This window comes from Chiloscyllium punctatum, chromosome 1, assembly GCF_047496795.1.
Source record: "Chiloscyllium punctatum isolate Juve2018m chromosome 1, sChiPun1.3, whole genome shotgun sequence".
NCBI classification, from domain to species: Eukaryota; Metazoa; Chordata; class Chondrichthyes; order Orectolobiformes; family Hemiscylliidae; genus Chiloscyllium; species Chiloscyllium punctatum.
The window spans coordinates 157553089-157569931 of record NC_092739.1 but is presented as its reverse complement, the minus strand read 5'-3'; the positions used below and the strand labels follow the sequence as shown (position 1 = coordinate 157569931).

The 16843-nt window shown below is 44.9% G+C and overlaps 1 protein-coding gene across 2 annotated transcripts in view; it reads right to left on the bottom strand.

The window, feature by feature from the left end:
- The window catches only part of LOC140481344 (dedicator of cytokinesis protein 2-like), a 1260160-nt gene that overhangs the window by 167205 nt on the left and 1076112 nt on the right, over nucleotides 1-16843 (bottom strand). For both annotated transcript variants that reach the window (XM_072577382.1, XM_072577391.1), the window contains exon 37: nucleotides 1365-1455. In XM_072577382.1, coding sequence (XP_072433483.1) covers nucleotides 1365-1455 — 91 coding nt within the window. The remainder of the gene's footprint in view (nucleotides 1-1364; nucleotides 1456-16843) is intronic.

Sequence of the window (16843 nt, the reverse complement as noted above, 5' to 3'; positions counted from 1 at the left end):
GATTATTTATTACTTTGGTTCGAAGCACGTCATGTGACTCTTATACCTAGCATGCTATCCCAGCCAAATAAAAACTGAAAGACCTGTGAATGCTGTAAATCAGGGGCAGGGGCAGGGGTTGCTGGGGGTGGGGAATTCAGGGCGTCTGTGAAGATAAGTCCGAGTTAAGGTTTCGGGTCCGGTGACCCTTCCTCTGGTGTTTCTTCACAGATGCTGCCCGACCTGCTGGGCTTCTCCAGCGGCTTCTGTCTGTGATCCATGTTATTCCAGTCATTTGGTTTGTCTCCAGCACCACCTCATTTTGAAGTTTTTGTAATTATCTCTCCGCCTCATTTAATCGGATTATAGGTCATCCCTTTGCTTGTTATTCAGCTGTTGACACTTTACTCACACCATCTAACACTCTTAGTCACCTGCAGAGACTTACTATTTCACACTCCACACATACCATTTGTCTGATGTTTTGATCTCTCTGTCCATTGATCTCCCTGCCTATAAATTCCATGTGCTTCTCTCTCACTTCACCTGATGAAGGGTCTACCCTCCAAAAGCTTATGACTTCAAATAAACCTGTTGGACTATAACCTGGTGTTGTGTGATTTCTCACTTTGTCCACCCCAGTCCAACACTGGCACCTCCACATTGTAACTAGTTTTCTGCCAACAGCAAACTTGGGAATATTGTACTGAGGACAAATCATTGCTCATCACCTTTCCACCATTTTGTTTTGCTGTTTACCTCCAATCTGTGCTCCTTTAGTTACCAACAGGACAGCCAGTGGAATCAGCTTCTCCCCATTTATTCTATCAAATCACATCGTGATTTTCCACATATTTTTCTGATTCCTGCACAATTCCTTTCCAATTCCTGCACAAAGCTAAACCCATCTATTAAAAGAGGTTGATTGCCCCCAGCTCCGAGTGTGGGTGACACACATTAGGAAGGACATAAGGGCTTTGAAGAGCAGATTGACTGGAGGGATCACAGGCAGGCATGTTCACAGCCATGTGAATAGACTGGAAAAGCTGATGGAGTTCCCTCAGCTTTCCAAAGGGAACTGGATAAATACTTGCAGGAGAAACAAAAACTGCAGGGTTATTTAGAGAGTGTGGGAGGAAATAAGGTGAAGGAGATTACTTTTCAACAGGGCCAGTGCAGACTGGATGGGCCAAATGGCCTCACACTGATTAGCCACTTCATGCTTCCAATACTGCTTCTTCTGATCAAACACTTTTCATTGAATCTGGATGGCTGAGATATTGCAATTCTCATGGAAACTGCAGTGATGCACTCAGAGTGGGCTGCTGTGCTGAAATCAGTCCCAGCACCCATTGTGTCGAACACAGAAATGCTTTGGTCATTACCTTCAGCAACTTTGCATGCAGGAGTAGAGTGAAGGCCGCCTCTGTGAAATTTTCATTGAAGATATGCAAATCTCGGAGTTTATACATGTATCTGGGAGAGAGGGGGCAGAAAGTAAAAACTGATCAGATGTTTAACAAAACAAACACGAACTGCGGATGCTGATACCGAATAAGAGAAGATTTACGTTTCTTTCAGGCTTTTATGATCCCAGAACATCCCTTGGAGGCTTGGTTGCTTTTTGCTAATGGTAAAAATCTTGGCAGTGTAGGTGAACAGAGAGATCTCGGTGTCCAGGTGCATAAATCCCTGAAAGTTGCCACTCAGGTTGATTGGGTTGTTAAGAAGGCATATGGTGCGTTGGTGTTTATTGGTTGGGGGATTGAGTTTTGGAGCCACGAAGTCATGCTTCAGCTGTACAAGACACTGGTAAGGCCGCACCTGGAATATTGTGTACAGTTCTGCTCACCGTATTATAGGAAGGATGTGGAAGCTTTGAAAAGTGTTCAGAGGAGATTTACTAGGATGTTGCCTGGTATAGAGGGAATGTCTTACGAGGAAAGGCTGAGGGAACTGAGGCTGCTTTCGTTGGAGAGAAGAAAATTGAGACTTAATCGAGATGTATAAGATACTCAGAGGGTTAGATAGGGTGGACAGTGGGAGCCTTTTTCCTTGAATGGTGAAAGCTAACATGAGGGGACATAGTTTTAAATTGAGGGGTGATAGATTTAGGACAGATATCAGGGGTAGTTTCTTTACTCAGAGAGTAGTAGGGGTGTGGAACAGCCCGCCTGCAACTATAGTAAAGTCGCCATGTTATGGGCATTTAAATGGGCATTAGACATACATGTGGATAATAATGGAACAGTGTAGGTTAGATGGGCATCAGATTAATTTCACAGGTTGGCACAACATCGAGGGCCGCAGGGCCTGTACTGCACTGTAACGTTCTATATTCTATGTTCTATGTTCTCCTGAAGTTCACTTAAATTGCAGTCACTGTTGTAAAGTAGGAAGTATGGCAGTCAATTCATACATAGCAAGCTCCCACAAACAACAAAGCAATGAGAACTGGGCCCTTTTTGTTTAAGGAAGCAGATTGAAGGATGAATATTGGTCATGACACCACTTGCTGTTCAAAATAGTGCCAAAGGCCTTTTCTAGATGTACCTGAGGGAGCAGATGTAAGTTGGGTTTATTATTACATTGGAATGACAGCACCTCTGACACTGAGGTCCTCCCTCACTACTGCACTGGGAGAATCAAATTAAAAATTTCTGTACTCAGGTGCTTGTGGTTTGACTTGAACCCATGACTTTCTGAAGATGGCATAAGTTGCTATTCACTGGGCCATGACAGTTAAGTAGGTACCTAACGCAAATCAGCAGCGTCATTTAGGAATAAAGAAATGCTTAATGAACCTGAACATTTATTCAATGATCAATCTCAATCTCTCACCTTCTCTTCAGAAGTTCATTGAGTTACATTATTTTGAGGTGAAATATGGTCAGCCTTAACTTCAATCTAACTGAAGAACTCTTTGTGACAGCAGTCCTAAAACTGCCCTTTCACCATTTTAAAATAGAACTTCTTCCCTTCCGCTGCTGTCCAAGAGTATCTGAAAGTCCTGCTGTTGGTTTACCCTGAACATAAGAAAATAAGAACCAAAAGATGGCCTACTCATTTAATATGGTCATGTTGATCTCATCTTGGCCTCAACTCCACTTTACTGCCCATGCTCCATAACCCTTCACCTCATTACTGATTAAAAATCAATCTATCCCTCCGTAAATCTATCAACATTCCAGCATCAATTGCGCTCTGGGGTAGTTAACTTCTTTTCCTAACACTATGACGTCTCTTTCTAGATTGCCCCACATGATGGCATATCCTCTCTCACCTATTTCATAAATCTCCTTTAATATCAATTAGATCACCTCTCATTCTTCTAAACTCCAAAGAGTATAGGCATATCCTGGGAAACATGGTGACTCAGCAGTTAGCACCACTGCCTCACAGAGTCAGGGACCTGGGTTTGATTCCAGTCTTGGGCAATTGTTTGTGTGGAGCTTGCACATTCTCTCTGTGGGTTTCCTTTGGGTGCTCTGGTTTCCTCTCACAGTCCAAGATGAGCACGCAAGGTGGATTAGCCATAGGAAATGTAGAGTAGGGAGCTGGGTCTGGCTGGAACGTTGTTTGGAGGGGGTTTGTGTGTACCTGATGGGCCGAATGGCCTGCGCTCACACTGTAGGGATTCTATACAACTGCTCAATCTGTTGTCATAAGACCAACCCAACTCAGCGAATCTCCTTCCAAGATGCTGCTTCTCAAATCTGGAAACATTTACCCTCTGAACTGAGACTAAGGGCTAGCCATGTACTGCTCTCTGATGCACAGCAGTTAACAGTGGCCTACTAAGAGCTGAGTGTACAGCAGTGACAACAGAAACTGATGTTTCATAATGACAATCTCCTGTTTATCATTAATATTGTGGTAGTGTCACTGCAAGCAGCAATTGGGTAATGTAATCAAACACACCAGAGACAGTAATTGTAGGATGTCCTTGGTAAATGCCCGTGGGCTCTCATTAACATCATAAAATCCTTTAGATGGCACAATATGAATTCTAATTTACTGACAATGCGTACGTTTTTGTCAGCGACCTGCCATAGTCAGCAAACAAAATCAAAGAGTGACCTTCCCCCGTTAATTGTTTGTTCTGACAGTCAACATGAGTAATCAGTCAATTTTGTGTTAGCAGATGTTTAACACAATTGGTGTTACTAATGAAATTAAAACCATAGTGATGTTTCGTTTGATAAAGAGCAGAGCTTCAGGAGATCGGTTTCAGATTGAGCTGACTAAAGACTGAACAGACCTAGTTTCCCTCTGTTTCTCTTCAACGATAAAGGTCAGGAGTTTTACACACTTTTAGGAAGAGAGAAAGGCTCAGCAAGTCTGTCCATTCTCCCCAAATGTAGGAGAAGGGATCGTGGGGTCACCCTCCTTGTCCAAAATGTGTCAATTCCGTGATCGCCAGTTTTTCTCCAGTCTCAAGGTTTGTAGACTGAAGCTCTCCTCTACAGCCATGTACCATTTAGTCTGACACCTTAGTATAGCACTGAGGGTGAGCCTTACCCTCAGTTTTGCAGTCTTACTGATGGGATATTAAACTAAAGCCTCATCTGTCCTCAGAGGTGAACAGATCTGAAAGATCCTATGACGCAATTTGATATCCTGGTCAACATATAGCAACCAACTTCAATAACCAGCTTTTGGAACACTGCATGCAATTTTGGTCTCCCTCCTATAGGAAGGATGTTGGGAAACTTAAAAGGGTTCAGAAAATATTGACATGGAAGTTGCCAGGGTTGGAGGGTTTGAACTATAGAGAGAGGCTGAACAGGCTGGGGCTGTTTTCCCTGGAGTGTCAGAGGCTGAGGGGTGACCTGATAGAGGTTTATAAAATCATGAGGAGCATGGACAGGGTAAATAGAAAAGGTTTTTTTCACTGGGGTGGGGGAGTCCAGAACAAGAGGTCACAGGTTCAGGATGAGAGGGGAAAATTTTAAAAGGGATCTAAAAGGCAACTTTTTCACGCAGAGGGTGGTGCGTGCATGGATTGAGCTGACAGAGGAAATGATGGAGGTTGGTACAACTACAACATTTAAAAGGCATCTGGATGGGTATTTGAATAGGAAGGGTCCCGACGGATATTGGCAAATGGGACTAGATTAATTTGGGATATCTGGTCGACATGGACGAGTAGGACTAAAGGGTCTGCTTCCATGCTGCACATCTCCACGACTCTGTGACTCTAAGAACCCAGGCTATCTTATGACTACTGCATTTCTGAGTGTAGAAACTTTCTGTGTACACCAAATTGGCCGCCACATTTCCTTCATGACATCAGTGACTACACTACATAGACTGTAAAGGGCTTCAGGATGTTCCATTATATAAATCTTTCACTGTATTGACTGTCGATGAGGATTAACTCTTCAAATGTTGGTATCTCATGATAGTCTTTATCTGTGAGCCTTGAAGATGAATGGTTGGAAGTTATTTTACCATGAGTGTGGGGTGGGGGTGTGTGATGAATGATGAAGGGCTTTTGCCTGAAACGTTAGGGTGCGATGAGTGTCAAGTTAAATCATGGCTTAACCCAACACCACCATATGTTGCACAGACAATCTGTGTTTTGTGTTCTCATTGCCTTTAAAAAAACCACAAGGGTTTCTTGTTGGCATTATACCTCTTTCCATATTGAATTCAATCATGGATCATCTATACCCCAGTTCCACCCATCTGTCTTTGTCCCATATCCCTGGCATCTACAGGATTTGTGTGCTTCTCTGCTCTGCCCCTGGGTATTGAACAGAATTTTGAGGATAGCCACCATCACTCACTGTTACTGGAGTGTGTAGTTGATGATGAAACAAGGGAATGAGATGCAGAGATTTCTTTTTAAGCAGTGACTTGTTTCAAATTGAAGTATAATAGAGTTAGGATAGAATTTTGGGAATAGATTCAATGGCAACATTCCAAAGGGAATTTGGCATAACGATGAAGACGAAAAACATTGCAGAGCTTAGAAACATAGACAACTGGAGAAGAAGTAGGCCATTCGGCCCTTCCAGTCTCCATCCATCTTGATCATGGCTGATCATCCAACTCAATCGCCTATTCATGCTTTTCTCCCAGTTTCTTTAAGCCCTTTCACCCCGAGTGCTATATCCAATTCCTTCTTGAAAGGGTACAATGTTTTGGTCTTAACTGCTTTTTGTGGTAGAGAATTCCACAGGATCGCCACTCTCTGGGTGAAAACATTCTCCTCATCTCACTCCTAAATAGTTTATCTTGTATCCTTAGACTGTAGGCCCTGGCTCTGGAATTTCCTGCCATTGGGAACATGCTTCCTCCATCCATCGTGTTAGTCCTGTTGGAATGCTATAGGTTTCTATGAGATCTTGCACAACATCATGGGCCGAAGGGTCTGGATTGTGCTGTACTGTTCTATGTTCTAAGTTCTGTTGTCCTAAACACCAGCAAATGTAATCTGAACTGCTTCAATTCTCCTCAAACGTCAGTCCTGCAACCCCAGGAAACAGTCTGATAGACCTTCACCGCACTCCCTCGACAGCAGGAACATTTCCTCCTCAGATAAGGAGACCAGAACTGCACACAAACTGCACACACTTGATCTCACCACATAGTTACAACAAAATCAGAAATTACTGGAAAATCTCTGCATAGGTCTGACAGCACCTACAGGGAGAAAGCAGAGTTACTGTTTCAGGTCCAGTGATCCTTCTTCAGAACCAGTTCAGACGTGTGACCTGAAACATTAACTCTGCTTTCTCTCCACAGATGCTACCAGATCTGCTGAGGTTTTCCAGCAATGTCTGATTTCCAGCATCTGCAATTCTTTGTTTTGTTGTTTCCGATATAAATTCAGCAAGTCATCCTTTCTCCTGTACTCAAAACCTCACATTATCAGTAGGTGGTATATTGGCCCAGTGGTTAGCACTGCTGCCTCACATGACCAGGGTACCAGGTTTGATTCCAACCTCAGGTGACTGCCTTTTTAGAGTTTGCATGTTCTCCCCATGTCTGCGATTGTTTCCTCCCACAGTCCAAAGATGTACAGGTTAGGTGGACTGGCCATGCTAAATTGTCCCATAGTGTCCAGGGATGAGCAGGTTAGCTCGATTAGCTATGGGAAATGCAGGGTAACAGGGACAATGTAGGGGTGTAGATCTAGGTGGGATGCTCTTTGGGACTCATTGGGGGCTGAAGGGCCAGCTTCCACACTGTATGGATGTTATGAAGGCCAACATATCACTTGCTTTCTTGACTGCATGCAGCAGCTGAATATTGAACTTCAGTGTCTGCAATGCAAGGACAGACACATCCTGATGCACAACCCCCTTTCAATTTATAGCCAAAACCAATCCTTGTTTTTGCTCCCAAAGTGAATAACCTCACATTTATCCACATTATACTGCATCTGACACGCATTTGCCCAATCACTCAGCATGTCCAAACTGGACTGAAGCATCTCTACATCCTCCTCACAGCTCACCCTCCCATCTAACTTTGCGTCACCTGCAAATCAGCTAAAACATTAATATATGTTATGAATTGCTGGGCTCCTAATACCAATCCATGTGGTATCCCACTGGTACCCCATTCAGAAAAAGACATGTTTATTCCTACTCTTTGTTTCCTATCTACCAAATAGATATCTATCCATTTCAGTACACTACTCTCAATCACTTTAATTTTACACAATAATCTCTTCTGTGGGACTTTGTTGAAAGTATTTTGAAAGACATAAGGCATGTGGACAATGAGACTAATTGGGTCGCTCTATCCAAAAGGTTGGCACGGATGCAATGGGTCTGAATGCCCTGTTTCTGTGTTATGCCAACTCATGATTCTACAAGAGACAATGACTCCTGGTTGGCTTCAATGAAACTTTCCTTAATTAGCAGAAAATGTTTCATAGGGAGGAAGTAGCTTTGGGAAGGTACATTCGTAAGCCCACAGGGCGTGGGTTCCAATCCTAATATGGCAGCTGGTGGAACTTGAATTCAATTCATAAAATCTGGAATAAAAAAACTAGTCTCAATAATGGTGACCATGACAACTATAGTTAATGCTGAGGACTTTCTTGAGATCCATCCAATTCCATGATACCAAAAGGACTTGGGTGAGGAACAGGCAAAACGCCTGTGAATCTCAATGTAGAAAGACTGACCATGTGTAACTGGTATTTTACAATTCACCGCATCTTGCTGAAGGCAAGGGTCTCTTCTCATCATGCCACCAGATGTTTCTTGCTAATTGGTTTTAGACAAAATCAGTCCTGTAGGTCTGGTCAGAACAAAAGGATGCTGGCAGCAATCTAGGCTTGTTCAATATATCATACCAGTTGCATGACATACGTGCTATAAATTCGGTGTCTTATGATCCTACCTCACTAGTTACCTGACAAAGGAGCAGCTACCATTTATAGGCAGCGGTTGGCATTGCATGCTCACTCAACACAGAATCATAACACTGTTATGGCATAGAAGGAGTCCATTTAACCCATTTTGCTAGCACCAGTTCTATCACCTAGTGCCAACCAAGCCTTTTCCCCATGTCCCTGCATATTATAATCACAACTAGATGCTAGTTTTGCCAGTGACGCCCAAGAATGAATGCAAAAAGAAAAGGAAAGTCCCATGCTGGAAACAGCCCAAAGAGTAAAACCTGCACTCGGCTGTTTGCCTCAGTTCTGTGTGGCATGCAAACGGAATGGAGCACCGCAGTGCCAACAGTTCTGTGACATACAGAAGAGAGTAAGACGGCAATCTGCTTTGGAGTAACAAAGACTGTTGATGATCAATAAAAGAGGCTTCACTCGCTCTGCCAGGCCTCTTATCCTATTCAAAGCCATTTCCAGCAAATGCTGAGGAGCTGTGGAGTTAATCGAGCATATTTCTGAAATCCCAGTCCAGAGGCTCGAGAACAACATCCAGGCCAATATCCCCATGACTGAGTGAGTGCTGCTGTATCAGAGCTGATGATGAGACAGTGACTAGACTTTGGTGGCTGCAAAATGTTGTAGAATAACCATAGAATGCAAAAGGTCTTTGTAAAATGTGTGTATTTTATTCCCTGGGTTTTTCAACGACCTCTACATCTGTAGTGCTGTCATGCATAGTCTTGCAATGCTCTGGAGCACCTCATTGTTCTGAAATGTATTCATATATATCAGGGTTCTGGTTAAAAACACTTCTAGCAATGATGAAATGGCCACACAGGGATGAATCCTTAATTTCCTTATTGTTTGCAACATCACTCTAAAAGGTCGAGCCCAGATCTGAATGCCTTGACCCTTGTTCTGGGCTCTTTCACCTGATGCTGGTTGGGGATACGACAGAATACCTTAGGATCTCATTGAGTATAGACTGACATACTCAGGTGTCAAGGAACAAAGAATAAACAAAGAACACAGATCAGCATAGTACAGAATAGGCCCTTCGGCCTGCCAAGCCTGCATTGAAACATGATGCCTTTCTAAACTAAAAACCTGTTGCCTCGACATGGTGCATATCCCTCTATCCCCTGGTAAAAACAATGAGGTAAAAACAAAGACTGCAGATGCTGAAAACCAAATACTGGATTAGTGGTGCTGGAAGAGCACAGCAGTTCAGGCAGCATCCAACGAGCAGCGAAATCGACGTTTCGGGCAAAAGCCCTTCATCAGGAATAAAGGCAGTGAGCCTGAAGCGTGGAGAGATAAGCTAGAGGAGGGTGGGGGTGGGGAGAAAGTAGCATAGAATACAATGGGTGAGTGGGGGAGGAGATGAAGGTGATAGGTCAAGGAGGAGAGGGTGGAGTGGATAGGTGGAAAAGAAGATAGGCAGGTCGGACAAGTCCGGACAAGTCAAGGAGACAGTTACTGAGCTGGAAGTTTGAAACTAGGATGAGGTGGGGGAAGGGTAAATGAGGAAACTGTTGAAGTCCACATTGATGCCCTGGGGTTGAAGTGTTCCGAGGCAGAAGATGAGGCGTTCTTCCTCCAGGTGTCTGGTGGTGAGGGAGCGGCGGTGAAGGAGGCCCAGGACCTCCATGTCCTCGGCAGAGTGGGAGGGGGAGTTGAAATGTTGGGCCACGGGGCGGTTTGGTTGATTGGTGCGGGTGTCTCGGAGATGTTCCCTAAAGCGCTCTGCTAAGAGGCGCCCATTCTCCCCAATGTAGAGGAGACCGCATCAGGAGCAACGGATACAATAAATGATATTAGAGGATGGGAAGGTGAAACTTTGATGGATGTGGAAGGCTCCTTTAGGGCCTTGGATAGAGGTGAGGGAGGAGGTGTGGGCACAGGTTTTACAGTTCCTGCGGTGGCAGGGGAAAGTGCCAGAATGGGAGGGTGGGTCGTAGGGGGGTGTGGACCTGACCAGGTAGTCACGGAGGGAACAGTCTTTGCGGAAGGCGGAAAGGGGTGGGGAGGGAAATATATCCCTGGTGGTGGGGTCTTTTTGGAGGTGGCGGAAATGTCGGCGGATGATTTGGTTGATGCGAAGGTTTGTAGGATGGAAGGTGAGCACCAAGGGTGTTCTGTCCTTGTTACGGTTGGAGGGGTGGGGTCTGAGGGCGGAGGTGCGGGATGTGGACGAGATGCGTTGGAGGGCATCTTTAACCACGTGGGAAGGGAAATTGTGGTCTCTAAAGAAGGAGGCCATCTGGTGTGTTCAATGGTGGAACTGGTCCTCCTGGGAGCAGATACGGCGGAGGCGGAGAAATTGGGAATACGGGATGGCATTTTTGCAAGAGATAGGGTGGGAAGAGGTGTAATCCAGGTAGCTATGGGAGTCGGTGGGTTTGTAAAAAATGTCAGTGTCAAGTCGGTCGTCACTAATGGAGATGGAGAGGTCCAGGAAGGGGAGCGAGGTGTCAGAGATAGTCCAGGTAAATTTAAGGTCAGGGTAGAATGTGTTGGTGAAGTTGATGAATTGCTCAACCTCCTCGCGGGAGCACGAGGTGGCGCCAATGCAGTCATCAATGTAGCGGAGGAAGAGGTGGGGAGTGGTGCCGGTGTAATTACGGAAGATCAACTGTTCTACGTAGCCAATAAAGAGACAGGCATAGCTGGGGCCCATACGTGTGCCCATGGCTACGCCTTTGGTCTGGAGGAAGTGGGAGGATTCAAAGGAGAAATTGTTAAGGGTGAGGACCAGTTCGGCCAAACGAATGAGAGTGTCAGTGGAAGGGTACTGTTGGGGACGTCTGGAGAGGAAAAAATGGAGGGCTTGGAGGCCCTGGTCATGGTGAATGGAGGTGTAGAGGGATTGGATATCCATGGTGAAGATAAGGCGTAGGGGGCCGGGGAAACGGAAGTCTTGGAGGAGGTGGAGGGCGTGGGTGGTGTCTCGAACGTATGTGGGGAGTTCCTGGACTAGGGGGGATAGGACAGTGTCAAGGTAGGTAGAGATGAGTTCAGTGGGGCAGGAGCATGCTGAGACAATGGGTCGGCCAGGGTGGTCAGGCTTGTGGATCTTGGGAAGGAGGTAGAACCGGGCAGTGCGGGGTTCCCGGACTATGAGGTTGGAAGCTGTGGGTGGGAGATCTCCTGAGGTGATGAGGTTCTGCCTATTCATATATTTGTCAAGATGCCTCTTAAACATTGCTATTGTATCTGTTCCTAATACTTCCTCTGGTAGCAAATTCCAGGCACTTATTCCCCCTCTGTGTAAACAACTTGCCCCTCCCATCTCCTTTAAGCTTTCCCTCTTTTATCTTCAACTTATGTCCACTAGTAATTGACATTTCTACCCTGGGAACAAGTGTCCGACTATCCATTCTATCTAGGCCTCTCATCATTTTGTAAGCTTTTATCAGGTCACCCTCAGCCTCTGACGTTCAAGACAAATCAAAGCAAGTTTGTACATGGAATTTAGTAAGGCATTTGATAAGGTTCCCCATGGTAGGCTTATGCGGAAAGTCAGGAGGCATGGGATAGAGGGAAATTTGGCCAATTGGATAGAAAACTGGCTAACCGGTCGAAGGCAGAGAGTGGTGGTAGATGGTAAATATTCAGCCTGGAGCCCAGTTACAAGTGGAGTTCCGCAGGGATCAGTTCTGGGTCCTCTGCTGTTTGTAAGTTTTGTTAATGACTTGGATGAGGGAGTCGAAGGGTGGGTCAGTAAATTTGCAGATGATACGAAGATAGGTGGAGTTGTGGACAGTGAGGAGGGCATTTGTTGTTTGCAACGGGACTTAGATATGATGCAGAGCTGGGCTGAGGAGTGGCAGATGGAGTTCAACCCTGCCAAGAGTGAGGTTGTCCATTTTGGAAGAACAAATAAGAATGCGGAATACAGGGTTAATGGTAGGGTTCTTAGTCAGGTGGAAGAACAGAGGGATCTTGGGGTCTATGTACATAGATCTTTGAAAGTTGCCACTCAGGTGGATAGAGTTTGTAAGAAGGCCTATGGTGTATTATTGTTCATTAGCAGAGGGATTGAATTCAAGAGTTGTGAAGTGATGTTGCAGCTGTACAGGACTTTGGTTTGGACACATTTGGAGTACTGTGTGCAGTTCTGGTCGCCTCACTTTAGGAAAGATGTGGAAGCTTTGGAGAGGGTGCAGAGAAGATTTACCAGGATGTTGCCTGGAATGGAGAATAGGTCGTACGAGGATAGGTCGAGAGTGCTAGGCCTTTTCTCATTGGAACGGCGAAGGATGAGGGGTGACTTGATAGAGGTTTATAAGATGATCAGAGGAATAGATAGAGTAGACAGCCAGAAACTTTTTCCCCGGGTACAACAGACTGTTACAAGGGGACATAAATTTAAGGTGAAGGGTAGAAGGTATAGGGGGGATGTCAGGGGTGGGTTCTTTACCCAGAGAGTGGTGGGGGCATGGAATGCACTGCCCGTGGGAGTGGTAGAGTCAGAATCATTGGCGACCTTTAAGCGGCATTTGGATAGGTACATGGATGGGTGCTTAATCTAGGATAGAAGTTCGGCACAACATCGTGGACCGAAGGGCCTGTTCTGTGCTGTATTGTTCTATGTTCTATGTTCTAAGTTTGTCCAATCGCTCTTCGTAGTTAATACCCTCCAAACCTGACAACGTCCTGGTAAGTCATTTCTGTTCTCTTTCCAAACCTATACAATCCTTCTGGTAGTGTGGCAACCAGATCTATATACAGCAATTCAAAATGTGGCCCAACTAAAGTTTGTACAGCTGTAACATTAATTGCCAATGTTTAGACTCAATGCCCAGCAAGTATGCCATATACCTTCTCGACCATCTTCTCCACCCGTGTTGCCATTTTCAGAGAACTGTGGACATGTATGTCTCAATCCCTCTGTAAGTCAATGTTTCTAAGGGTTCTGTCATTTACTGTACATTTCCCTCCTGCATTAGACCCTCCAAAATGTATCACCTTGCATTTGCCTAGATTAAATTCCATCTGCCATTTCTCCACCCAAGTCTTCAACCTATCTATGTCCTGCTGTATCCTCTGGCAATCCTCCTGACCACCTGCAGCTGCCCTAACTTTGTGTCCTCATAGTCTTAGCAATAAAATCAAACTAAAATGACTTGAACCTGCCCCAAGTGAATTGCATTCATCCAGGCAAGTAGGGAACATTCCATCGCACTCCTGATTGGTGCCTTGTTGATGGTGGACAGGCTTCGGGGACTCAGGAGATGAATTACTCATTGCAGGAATCTTAGCCTCTGAACTGCTCGTTATCACTATTTATATGGCAAGCCCAGTTCAGTTTCTAGTCAATGGTACCCTCAGGATGATGATAGTGAGGGATTCAGTGATGGTAACAGTGTGGTGCGGAATTGTTTGAATTTCTCTCCTTAGAGATGGTCATTTCCCAGTATTTGCATGATGCAAATGTTATTGACCACTTATCAACTGAAACCTGGATAGTGTTCAGATCTTGCTGCATTTGGACACAGACTGCTTTTGCATTTGAGGAGTTGCGAATGGGACTGAACATTGTGCAATCATCACTGAACATCCCACTTTCAACCTTATGATGGAGGGATGGTCATTGATGAAGCAGTTGAAGATGGCTGGGTCTCGGACATTACCCTGAGGAACTCTTGCAGAGATGTCCTGGAGCTGAGATGACTGACCTCCACCAAACACAAATATCTTGGTGCTCTTTGGTTTTTCTCTTCACCACATGTCCATGTTCACTACTCTGTCTCTGTCTCTCCCTCTCTCCCTCTCTCCCTCTCTCTCTCTCTCCCTCTCTCTCTGTCTATTCTTTCAAACCCTACAATATTAAAGTCATCCAATAAGGTCCTATGGTATTGCTTTGACAAGCTAAATAATGAGGCAATTCCAAAAGGAGGGTTCCAAGATAAACAGCCTAGATTTCCATATCTTCTTGTTGAGGTTACAACACCCTCCCACTCACCTTCCTTAATGAATTGATACTTGAACCTTCAAATATGATGCTGGCATTAGAACATCTATTAGAGATTGATTTTTAAATCCTACTTATCCTTCAATCCTACTTATCCTCCAAGATTCAAGCAGCCCTCAAGCTGACACAATCCTTTATAGTTGGGGCTCTGATGAGATCATTTCCTGTTTTAACCAGAAGTGTTAGCAGGGGAGACTGCTAAGTGTGAGGTGATTCACTTTGGAAGGAGCAACAGGAATTCAGAGTACTGGGTTAATGGTATGATTCTTGGGAGTGTAGATGAGCAGAGAGATCTCGGTGTCCATGTACATAGATCCCTGAAAGTTGCCACCCAGGCTGAGAGGGTTGTTAAGAAGGCATATGGTGTGTTAGCTTTTATTGGTAAAGGGATTGAGTTTCGGAGCCACAAGGTCATGCTGCAGCTGCATAAAACTCTGGTGCGGCTGCACTTGGAGTATTGCGTACAGTTCTGGTCTCTGTATTATAGGAAGGATGTGGAAGCTTTGGGAAGGGTGCAGAGGAGATTTACTAGGATGTTGCCTGGTATGGAGGGAAGGTCTTTTGAGGAAAGGCTGAGGGACTTGAGGCTGTTTTTGTTAGACAAAAGAAAATTGAGAGGTGGCTTAATTGAGACATATAAGATAATCAGAGGGTTAGATAGGGTGGACAGTGAGAGCCTTTTTTCTTGGATGGTGATGGCTAGCACGAGGAGACATTGCTTTAAATTGAGGGGTGATAGATACAGGATAGATGTCAGAGGTAGTTTCTTTACTCAGAGAGTAGTAGGGGCGTGGAATGCACTGCCTGTAACAGTAGCAGACTCGCCAACTTTGAGGGCATTTTCATGGTCATTGGATAAACATATGGATGAAAATGGAATAGTGTGGGATAGATGGGCTTCAGATTGGTTCCACAGGTTGGCACAACATTGAAGGCTGAAGGGGCTGTACTGCGTAGTAATATTTCATGTTCTCCCCCACCCCAAGGCTGTTCCAGGCCAGTGAATATGCTGTGGTCCAGAAGAAGTCAAGTGAGATGGGCTTTCATGCGTTTTTGAGTTTTTTTAATGGAATAAGTGGCGTTAAGAGTGCTGTCTGGAACATCCAAAGGAGCACTTGACTTTCCCTCACTCCTGAATTGCCATTTCCCCACTCAGTCCCTTTCCTGTTCACACTCACCTTACAGCCATCATCTCTTCCCTTGGCAGTAACCTCAGAACCCATGAATCCTTGCTCCCCCTCTTCGCTGACCCACACCACCGCCCCTCCCCTACTCCTGCCCAGTTTCTTGGATCCTCATTCCTCACTTGTTGCTCACTCTGAGATTCCAGACCCTATCACACTTCTCCTCCGTCTCTCTGTTCCCTTTGAGGTAAGCTTCTCAAGAAAATGGGCGACAACGCTCACATCACACAGAGTACTAACAAAAAGTGGATGAGACGAGGAGACGAGAATATTTGATCAGAGAATGTAACGCATGGAAATCCCCAGTGTTCCACACATGAAGCACTGGAATGAAACAGTGTGGATGTGGATATAAAACAAAAATCAGAATTGTAAATTTTCAAAGACCATCTGGAGCTGGAGGCACTGCCACTGCCTCATTATCTCCTGCCAGTACATCTTGCCAAGAGTCTCCACTGATTGGAAAATGACAAAATACTTAGCATGAGGGATAGGAGCCAACAAGTTTCTGTTGTCTTCCTCATCAGATTGCCATCCAGCGGAATATTCCAACTTTAACCCTTTAAAACAGGGAGGTAAGGTTCCCTAAACTACCAAGTAACAATCAGAGAATAGGTACCTCATATTTTGCTAAAATTGAAAGGAACGTTCTTGAAGCAGAGAAAGATATGAGGCAATGGGGAGAGGGTGGGACAGGCTGATTCAGTTTTCTCTGAGCTGACAGATACCTGCATCGTACTTCATGTGCTGGATGGGTACCTTTTCTGCTTTTGCCTTGTTTTCTTTAATATTCAGTTTTGAGCAATCTCTCGTTATTGTCAGTCCCAAGTTGCCCCCTGAGAGGGCCATGCTCCTGAACCCCTGCAGTACCTGTTGTGCAGGGGCTGAAACAAATACAGTGAATGCTGGAAAACTCAGCAGATCTGACAGCATCTGTTGAGGGAGAAACAGATGAACATTTTTGGTTATACTACAGGCATCCCAATCACCAGTAAAAGATGGAGGAACAGATATGTAAGCAGATAATGGAAAGATATAAAAGCAACAGGGTGTTGTATTGGGATTTTAAATTCTCCAATACTGACTTGGACTCCCTTAGTGCTGGGGACTTAAGTGGAGCAGAATGTTTTGGGTGTATCCAAAATGGTTTCTTGAAACATTATGTAGATAATCCAACAAGGGAAGAGGCAGTTCTGGACCTGGCACTGGGAACGGGCCTGGCCAGGTGATTGAGCTTTTGGTGGGGAAAGATTTTGGGAATAGCAATTGGAATTCCACAAGATTTAAGATCATTAAGATCAGGATAAAACTGGTCATTGGGTGAAAATGCTAAATTGGGGGAAG